At 33.5% G+C, this 11,166-nt stretch overlaps 1 protein-coding gene across 1 annotated transcript; it reads right to left on the reverse strand.

The window, feature by feature from the left end:
• Positions 1-718: 718 nt before the first annotated feature.
• Positions 719-1,366, reverse strand: LOC149411646 (uncharacterized). The gene has a single exon (XM_089646711.1). The coding sequence runs from the start codon at positions 1,364-1,366 to the stop codon at positions 719-721; it is 648 nt and encodes a 215-aa protein (XP_089502837.1).
• Between the last annotated feature and the right edge of the window lie 9,800 nt (positions 1,367-11,166).

Below are 11,166 nucleotides of genomic sequence, written 5' to 3' on the forward strand. Positions count from 1 at the left end.
CGTAATCGTTTGAAAAGGTATTTTGAAGGATCGTCGTAGTCTTGGTACGAAGACCTCTACAGTTCTGGTGATATATTGCTAAAGACATGGGGAGTATTCGAATAAATATTAGTGAGTAGGCGGTAAGTTATACATATAAATGATAACTTCAATAAGTGAGTTCGGTTATAGTGGTCATGCAGTTTTACAAAGTAAGTACATCTAACACAATAATTTCTTGGTATGGGTGCATAAAGTAGTTTAAAATAATAATGGTATAAAAATCTTGTAATACGCATCTCTGGCTCGGCTAGTGATAATATTATTCTGATGTTGATATAACTAGATGGAGGTAGATATCCATATTTGAGGTAAGAGCGGTTAATAATACTATTCAGTTTATATTTGAGTGAAATATTTGTTGACAAATGAGTATACGGTAATTTGCTTACCACGGCGGAGAATATAATTAGTGTGTGTGAGACCGCGATTGTCCGTCGAGTAGGTCTGATTGTCGGGAGTGCAGGGGGTCGCCAACATGCGGTAAAATGTATTCCAGGTTGGTTCTTGAGAAGTGTTGACTGATTTAGAAAAGAATTAGAAAGTTTGTGGGAGAGGGTGAAATGGTAGAGGGAGGGTGAGTGTAATAGGAGTGGATAAAAGGAGGGGGGAAATGTATGGGGAGACACATGAGTATATGAAAAATCCATTTTACGACGCGAAGAGAATGCAGATCGACTCAGGCTATTTTCTTTAGGTCCTCTTCCTTGAAAATTGGTATGGGAGGCGAAGTGGGATTTTTTCTCACAAATATCCTGGTGTTTTTTATCCACGTGAACTGGAATCCCTTCTCCTTGGCAATACCCTTGGCCCGAAAAAGGAGGTTTTTGTTAGAACTAGTCAGATGGTCGTTGACATAGATTTTTCTATCGTCACCAGGGTAATTCAGGTCCTTCGTGCTTATTCCTTTCCTTCGTCGAATTTCGGTGATGAATTCATTTTTACGCGAGCGGGTGGTAAATTTAACAATTATTGGTTTGATTAATTTGGAATGAAGTGGGTCTTTCGCCGAGACTCTGGTGGCGAACTCAATTTCGTTAGTTTTAAAGTTGTGTAAGCCAAGTTTGTTTGCCATCTCTGATAGAATGTTTGGAATGTTTTCATTGTTATCTTGAGGTATTCCTTTTATTTCGACATTCTGTAGTCTCATCCATTGCTCCCTTTTGTTGGAATCTTCTTGTATTTGTTTGATGGTCGATTTAAGGGAGGAAACTTCTTGTTCCAAAAAGTCTACTTTGCTCATTGACTGTTCGAAAGCTTGGAATCTATTGGAAAAGTCATCCAATTTTGAGTTGTTGAAGTCCACAGATTTTTTCAGTTCTGACATGTCTTCCTTGACTTGCTTATTAAGTTTTTTGAGAGAGGCAAGTTCAGAAGATATTTTTTTTATTTCTACCATTACATCTTCTATTGGGTTGGTTGACGTAGCGGATGATTGGAGTGAAGTTTTGCATGCAGTGCAGCGCCAGCTTCTTCTTTTCTCGTTATTAGCCTTTCTGAATGTAGTTTCAGATGTTCCTCCGCATTCGTAATGAAACTGCTTACTGCAGGAGTAACACGTGATGCCGTCGGTAATAGTTAGTTGGCACTTCACGGTAATAGTTAGTGGGAACAGTTCATGTTGAAAAGGTTGGGCACCTCTGGATTGTCGGGCACCGGCGATGAAGTGGATATATAGCTGAGTATGTATGTCTGTCAGAGCACGCACGGCACTGCACTGCCTCTAGTAGGTAGTATTAAATATGGCTACGCGGAACTGCACCTTACTGGACTTTATAATATTGGTTTCACAGCAAATTAACATCAACACTGTAGAGATTATATAAGAGTCAATTTTATGTGAGTTCACTGAAAAATTTTGCGAGGTTCAATGATACAATTTGATGTTTTAACTGTAGGAAAGCAATTATTTTAAGAGAGCGAAAAATGACGTGTGTGTGACACTGTAATCTGTTATATTGTATTTTATTAGTTTTAAGCATTCAAAGATTTTTGGAGATGAGTGTAATATGTAAAGGGAGATAATATGTAAATACAAATGATAGAGAGAGCGCGCTTACATAAAAAAAACGATTATAATGAATAGGCGCAAGCCACTGTTTTTGATGTAAAAATATTTAATAAAACAAGACTTACTTAAAAATAGAGCAAAGTCTCTCGACATGTAAGTAAGGTAGCATTTAAAGAAACGCTGTGAATTTTTCATGCCTTATAGCACGTTAAATAACAGAAAGAGATCTATTTTTTTATAATTTTCGGAGCATTCTTTACGATTTTTTTTCTATCGAGGAAATTTCAAATGATTACTTTTCAGCTCGGCCTCTGAATATCTATATTTTAAAGAATTGAAAACTTAAAATGTTCAACTATAATAATATGTTATGAAATATGAAATTCGGAGAGCAGGGTCTTAAGTGACCATATCTGTATAGCCACGTACTTTCCAATCTTCCTCGATATTCCCCATTTGGAGATTCAATTAGCCCACTGAATCCGGGCAGTTCGGACTTAAAAAAGCTTATTACTACGAACATTTTTCGACTTAAAGATTGCAATCTTAATTAAATATATTTTTTATATTTTAGAAATTCAATTGGCTGAATCACGAAGTGTGAGTATTTCAGTGAAATGATGATGATGTTCGTGATAATAATGAGGCAATCATTGCACTTTCCCAATGTTATTGCTCTGAACAACACGTCATCTAAGGCTTTTAATCTTAGGTTCACTAACTAATGACGTCATCAAATCATTAATGAAAATCATGAAGGCAGATTTCTAGAAATGGCTGATGACCCGGTTAAAGAAAGTTCAGTGAAATGACGGATCAAGTCTACCTAACTATGATTCACGGCAAAGTCCTTTACGACGGCTGTGATGCAACAATAGGTGCAAAATTTATTATTTTCTGAATTGTTACGTAAAAACAATACTGCTTCAACTGGTACCCTCCATAATCATACTAATTAGATTAGCTAGTAGTTACTAACTAACCGGTTTCGCTTTGGACTACTTTTTTATTTCTTGTTCAACAAATTACGCACGGAGAAAAATGAGAATGACTGTTTTTTAATCAAGGTACTATAATAATAATAATAATAATAATTGGATAATTTGTAAAGCGCCGTTTTTGTGAAAAATCACCTCAAGGGCGCTGTACAATTTATTTCCTAGGATCTACATTTGTTAATTAGAAAAGATACCAAAACATACTTACCTGGCAAGTCACTTCCGACAAACACACTTATATTAAAAAATTTATGCTTATAAAAGATAGAACTGCACGCAGAGAACACTATATCAAAAAGCACTGGTCGTCGCATGATCTTAAGTCTGCTATAGTTTTTATTTTAATTTAAATGTATTTTAACTGTCTTAAAAGCCTACAAATTGTTAGTTGTTTTCATTTTTATTTATTTATTTTTAATTATTATTTTTATTTATTTTATTTTATTTTTAGTATTTTTTTTTACATTTTGTTAATTTAAATTGCCGTCAACTGTGAAAGTGGAGGTTTCTGAAATTATGGATACGACTGTCTGAAAAGGTGCGTTTTAAGTTTAGACCTAAATTCTGTCGAGTCTGCGATCATTCTCAAATCATGTGGCAGTCCATTCCAGGCTTTAGGTCCTGACACGGCGAAAGCACGCTCATCGAACTTAGTATCTGGTGTGCGCTTTGGTTCCTTCAACCTTCCGATAGCTGATGACGTTGCTGACCTAAGGGTTGACTGTCAGGAATTGGAATCTTCTGGAATACACAATTCTGATAAATAAGCCGGAGCCATTCCATTAAGTGACTTAAATACCATCCAGCATACCTTGAACTGGATTCTTTCAGGACATTTGAGCCAGTGCAGATTTTTGAGATGCTCTGAAATGTGGGAGTATTTAGATACTCCGGTGATAAGCCTTGCCGCGGCGTTGAAAACGGATTGTAATTTGTTGATTTGACATTTAGGGAGACTTGCATATATTTAGTTGCAATAATCTAGACGTGAAACAACATAGGAATTGACTAGCAATTTAGTCGCTTCTGTTGGCAGGTTTCTCCGCACTGCTTTAATTTGCCTTAATTGAAAGAACCCCGTGCTTACAGTTCTGTTCACCTGAGTTTTGAGGGAAAATTAGCGTCCAGATTGACACCCAGTAATTTGATGCACGTTTTTGGAGTGATGTCACTTCCGGAAATGGTTATTGGGGAGTTTTCAATGTTATGCTGACGTCTGTTTGTAGCAGTCCACAGAAACTCAGTCTTTGTGGGATTCAGTTTTAATCTATTTGAGGTCATCCAGCGAGTAATTGCTTCTATACACTCAGTTATACGAATTTTTAGACTGTTTATTTCTTCTGGTAAGCAGTAAAAATAAACTTGCTGGTCATCAGTGTAGCAGTGAGATAGAAGGCCGAATGATTCGATTATTTTAGCGACATCATTTGTGAAGAGGATGAAGAGTAGCGGGCCCAGAACGGACCCTTGGGGTACTCCAGATCAAAGGATTGCATAATTTGATTGGTTTCTTCCCACTTTTATGGCTTGTAAACGGTTGGCCAGGTACGATGTCAGCCAGGTCTTAACATCACAGTTTAAACCAAATGATTCATCTAATCGTTTAATAAGAAAGTCATGGTCAATCGTGTCAAATGCAGCACTCATGTCCAAGACTGAAAGAAATGCCAGTTTACCCGACTCAATGGCAGTAGTTATGTCCAAGACGTAGTAACCCGGTTTCTGTGGAGTGGAACCGTCTATATGCAGATTGGTATTTAGTTAATAATTCATTTGAATTTAAGTGACATATGACAGGCAGCGATTTTTTCTAATATTTTTGATATAAAAGGCAGATTTGAAACGGGTCGGTAATTTGAAAGATCTCCAGCGTCCAGTTGTGGTTTTTTTAATAATGAATTTACGATAAGATTGCATGACCATTTCCTAATTAAATTTTAGTCATTCAAAATATGGTTCAATGCTAACTTAACACAGTGACTATTCAACACACTTTTAAAAAGTGATATAAAGTCATTTAAAAACATAATTTTTTTTTAACCTAACCTATTTAACCCAGTTAATAAAGTTTTTGTTTCATCACTTTTCACGACTTTATATAACTTTTTAAAGATGTGATCAATTATCATTTTCATGATTTATCCGGTCACCTCAAAATATATCTGAATACGTGTTCAAGCAGGTGGCCTTATCCGGATAAATATAATGGATGAGATGCGAAATTATTATTATTTAGAAGAACACGTGTTCCGACTTCCTCATAAAATATTCATGCTTAACTGATAGTTTGTTATGAAATTTATCAAATCATTCGTTTTAGGCATCCAATCCCGTTTATAACAGGAAAACGAATAATTTCATCAGATCATTAATAAATTTATCATATTTCATATCAGCAAGTTATCGGAGTGCAAAAATAATATACCTAGCGAGTTTGTTTTTAGAAAACTAATTTTTCGAAGTTTCATAAACGAAATGACGTTTGCGGCTGAAACTAGTTTCTAAATTTAAAACTTAGAAATTTGATATATAAATGAAACAAATTTCGTGATACTGCAGCTCACTTTTCAAGTGTTTTTGGTCCTTTGGAAAAAAGTGTATTAATAGAATTTCGAATTTTTTTTTCACAGATTAAAAAAACCCGCTGAAGGTAGGTTGGGTTTTGGTTAGGTTAGGTTAGGTTAGGATAAATTTTCTTTGTACAAAAATATGTCTTTTTCATCTTCTAATACTCTATCGGACCAATCCCATCAAAAGGAAAGTCACAATGAGAATTAATAAAATTACTTATAAAACCTCTCGTCATAAAAATCCAATTGAATTAAAAAAAAAAGTAATTTTACGTATAATATAAAAAATGGTGAAAATTTATAAAATAGATACAAAAACTGGTTTTTGTTATTGACTGAGTGCAGCGAAGTCGCATTTTAACGCGACCGGTCTGCATTTCTCATGTCTGTACGTTCCGTTTCAAGATGGTGGCCGTTTTAATGGTAATTAAAGATTCTTCTTTCAAATGTTAAATCGTTGTGACTGTGTTTCTTTGGATGAATTGTGTAATTCTTTATTTGGAACAAAACAAATGTTACATGAAATATATGATTTTTAATTAAGCGGGTAGGTATTTAAGTACTTACTTAAAAATCTTATGATTTCAGAGGAATTTTTGGTTTTGATTTATTAAATAATATAAAATTCTTTATTACTAAACACATATTTTGGACACAAGGTTTACCGTGCGCAGAACTACTAGTCATTAAATCAATTATTAAAGCAATCATTATGTCAATCATTAAATTCAGAGTAATTCCAACAGTTCAAAATGATTAATTTGTTTCATCTATTCTTACGTCCTTGACGTTCTGAATTGTGTCAAAATCACCTGTTACAATTAATTAAGCGCAACAAACAGAACGTGTGTATGTTGTTTGTTTGTTGTTAATGTTTGGATTGGTTCTATATGGCTCGGTTATGGAATGTTGCGTAAGGTAAGGTAGGTTAGGTCAGGTCAAGTTAAATTGGGCTAAGCTTAACTCGTTTCGGATCGATTTACCTTCAGGTTTCTTAAGCTGGGACGTCATATAGCAGGTTGGGTTAGGTTTGAATCAAAGAATTATCGTTAAATGTTTTTTGTGATATTGACGATTCGTGGAGGAATTCCATTATAATGATATATTGAAACAACTTTTTACTTTTTTCCGCGTATTGATTTTTTGACCGTTACCGGTTAGTACTTATTATAGTTATTTTCAGATTGGTACAACTATTCATTAAATTATGGTTTATATAACATTTGGGGAAGGGTGTTAACAGGAGTGATATACAATGATTTTATTACAATTAGATGGATTTTTCAGCTGAATTCCCAATTATTTGGTTATTATCAGGACCGATATAAATACCTTCCTTTGATATATTCATTTACTGTGAAAACAATTAAAGCAATATATTCCACAAATAAATAGTTCTTCGTCTAAAAATCAATCATTAAGTAATGCATAACTGTAAAAGAGAGTATTTCATGTAAAAAAACAACACAGATATTGCTCAAAATTCTAGTTTGGGGGAAGTTGTTGGAATCATTTTCTTTACGTCCACACTTTTGATGGGCTTTAACTAATTTCAAGTTTTGTAAGATTAGATCATGCTTGGTTAAGTTTGGTTAGGTTATGTTAGCATAGGCTAGGTTAAAATACATCCAAATTGATAGAAATACAGTTTTCACGTATTTTTTTCTTAACTCCGTTTTCCCCTGCATATTTGGTAAGCTTTGGCTAACTACTTGCGCTTGGAAAAATCATAGCCGCCCCAGATGCCATGGACCATAGACCAGAAACCGCACTTGAAAGTAAAACCGTGTCACCAGTCACCTGTCTGTTGTGGGAAGACAGAATGGAGAAAGAGAAATCCGCGCCAGCCTGGCTTTTCAAGGGGATTCCTAATTCGAGTAGTTAATTTGTTTGTTAGTCATTTTTATTGGTCACCGTTGTTATTGGCGGCTGTTAGCGTATTGGTTTCGTTTGATGTTGTTGAACTTCGCTGTGCAGTGGCGTAACGAGTAACTATCTTCACTGGAATGATAAAACACTTGTTGAGTACAGAGGGAAGAAATACAAATCACCCAAAGACATGAAAAAATATTATTAATTTCCAAATCTTTGACAGAAACGAAGAATTATTTAATGTAATGTATAAAGCAAGTAACAAATATGAACAACAAAACAATTCAACAAAAAAATTGTTACCAAGTTTAATGAACTACGATATAATTTAAAGTTTTTCTTAAATATGAAATATGTGCAGCAGGAGAATATTGACTTTTTTTTTAAATAATTTATTTGTTAATATAAACGAATTGGAACCAATTCTGAACAAACCAATAACTTAATTTTTTTAAATTTTTATTAAAGGAAAAATTACATATAAGTAATAAGGTTTACAATTTATAATGACAATATTTAATACTACTTTTCCAGAGAAGTATTAGCTTGTGGTTGGAAAAGGAGTGTACATTATATTATTGTAGATATACATATAGAATCACGAGAAGTAGGAAAAAAATATTGTAAGTAAAATATACAACTATTAGCTATAATATATAAATAAAAATATGATGTTATTAGTTTCTGGGATAAAGACCATTATAATTATTTTATTAATATGTATACTATATTTGGAGAAGAAATAAAATATTTACTACTCATTTTTTTGATAATTTATCTTTAAAATATTTTTTCAAAATGCTCAAAGCTTGGCTTTTTTCGTTATGATTCTGATTTCCTCAGAGAGTTGATTGAAAAAGGTTCTTCCTTGGTATGTATAGTAATTTTGTGCAAAGTACCTAAGTGTTTAATTTTGGACAATGAAAAATGTATTTAAGTCGAGTGCGTTTTTCAGTTAGAAATTGGTACTTTTCTTTTTCTTTTAAGATTTGAATTAATGAATTTTTAATGTACAGATCTTCAAAAGGAGGTACTTGAAATTCTTCGAATAAGCGGTCTGTTGGGTAGTCCGAAGGTTTTTTTTAATATCATTTTAATAATTATTCTCTGCACGACTTTTAGAATTCTATCATTCTAAAAGTACTTATATAATTTGAATAAATTCCAACAATACAATCAAAGAACGAATGACAAGATTATGAACAGCATGCATTGTTTTTATTTATATTTTTTGCAAATTAATGTTCACGCACGGCCCCTGGGCGGTTTTCAAGGCTGTTGTTGCGATTGGTACGCCACTGTTTCATCATTGGAAACAGTTGTTTATTATTGTTTTTTGCACTTTTACGATAAGTTGGGTGGAGAAATCTAGGCCTAGATAACATTGTAAGGATTGGAAGGAAGTTTATACGAAAAATTATAAGAAAAATGATTAACAGTCAATAAATATTTTCACCTACTAAAATATAATTTTATTCATTAACTTTTTTCTGTAATTTATACAATAAAAAATTATTTAACTAAAAAGGTAATTTCGGTGAAAAATATTATGGCCTACAAAAAATAAAGATCAACAAACGCTGATTCTGAATATATAAGATTTATTATTTATTATTACACGTAGAATTGATAATTTGTCATTCAAAAACGATTAAAACCGTCAGACACTCAAACACCCTGTGATTGGTCGGCGGATTCTGACAGTATTTAAACCACTGGCTCCCGGGTTGGCCAGCCGCGTGCATTAAGAATGCGCACAATTTTGTGCCAAGTTACGCTGCATATATTCGCACACGGGTCACTAATGCAGCTTAAAAATATTTTAAAAGAATTTATGTTTTTTGGAAATCTATATGGCAAAATATTTCAGATGTTTTTTTTTTGTTTTCATGCCGACCCGAGTGGGATTGGCCTAAATTTTAACCGACAAAACTGGGGTACGTACGACGTCACGCGTAGCCCGTCAGATTTTGGTGTGATTTGAAAAATGAAAACAATCGAAAAATATTTTAACTTTAAAATCAACATTTGTAAAAAAAAATACTTTCTTAAAAGTAGTAAAAGTAAAAGTTTTCTTCTGATTAGGACGAATGCACACAAAATTGTATTATTTTTATTATCATTTATTAAAACACAAAAAGCCATAGTGAAAATTATTCAGATAGGCCCTGTAAGAACTAGCACTGACAAAATCTTCAAGAAACTCAATATCATGTCACAAAAACAACTTTATTCTAAAACAATACTTCTTTACATTCATAAATACAACAAAACAATAAATAAAAACTAACAAGTACAATGGAAACACTAGATGGGTCAAACACATGTCCAACAAGTAACTAATTACAAATACAACATTTGGCCAAAAAAGCTTCCTATATTATGGTACTAAACTCTACAGCAAAATCTCACTCTCATTTAAAACTGACATCAATGTTTTAACATTTCAAATAAAAAGTTGGATTCAAAAAATAGGGAGGTCAACCACCCAAATACTCTAAATAATATTTGTCTAAACTCTATCATTGAAATTTTTCGGATTCACTGCCCAAATTCAAACGTGGCTTCATGTCAATAATTTAAACTGTTCAATGCGCATACATACAGACACACACACATACACACACAAACACACAGACACACACACCCTCATAGACACACAAACACACACACACACACAAACACACACGACACACACACAAATACTCACACACACCTACATACTACACACCTCACCTGGTAATTAAGGAATAAACATACCACTTAGCAGACATTACAAGGAAACATATCATAGATACACAACATGAAGTATCTTACTCTTGTATATTGTTTCATCTCTGTAAATAATGTACTGTTTGTTTCTATAATATAAAAAGTACACTAAAAAAACACCATGTAATATATATGTAGTTATTTCAGAAAAAAACTGTACTTAATTAATTTAAATCTAGTATGATTTGAGATTGGCAAACAGTATTAAAGTGATTAGTTTTTGGGGTATTATGCCGCGTCACGCTACCTCCTTCTTTAGCCAGCGTTTCGGACAGCATTGCTTTGTCCATCATCAAGGCAGATGTATAGATTAGATTACACATCTGCCCTGATGATGGACACTGCAATTTTGTTCGAAACGTTGGCCAAAGAAGGAGTAGAATACCCCCAAAACAAATCACAATAATTTTAATTTACTTCATGTTATCTACAATACTAACTTTTAATAATATGTAAATTAAATACTCAGTACGGGAGGTACCCGTGAAGATATCAATATCCCTATTTGTTACAAAAAAGGAAGGTAATACAACGCTTATTATTATTATTACTTGATCATTACGTTTAATTCATAATCCTAGCCAAAAGATTTAAATGACTAATGACAAAGAAGAAAGGCAAAGGTGAACTTCCTCTTGGTGAATGTTTATGGAGAGAGTTCAAACAATGTAAATCCTATATTTATGTTTAGAGAAATTGCTGGCGAAAACTCCATGTAAGTGCTTGTCTCCTAGAGATTATATTAGTTGGGTCATTTGCCTTCAAGCGCCTTCTCTACTGTCACCATCTCCGCACTAAAGTGGGACCATACTGGGCACGTAGCACGACGAACATATGACTAACTAACTAACTAACTAACCATCACGCCGTTTCTCCGCAGGGATAGGCAGAGAGAGGACGGACC

The sequence above is a fragment of the Hesperophylax consimilis genome, chromosome 25, assembly GCF_061612785.1.
Source record: "Hesperophylax consimilis isolate HC1 chromosome 25, BYU_Hcon_1.0, whole genome shotgun sequence".
NCBI classification, from domain to species: domain Eukaryota; kingdom Metazoa; phylum Arthropoda; class Insecta; order Trichoptera; family Limnephilidae; genus Hesperophylax; species Hesperophylax consimilis.

Coding starts and splice junctions, on each gene's coding strand:
- LOC149411646 (XM_089646711.1), bottom strand. CDS start 1,366: ATGTCAGAACTGAAAAAATCTGTGGACTTCAACAACTCAAAATTGGAT.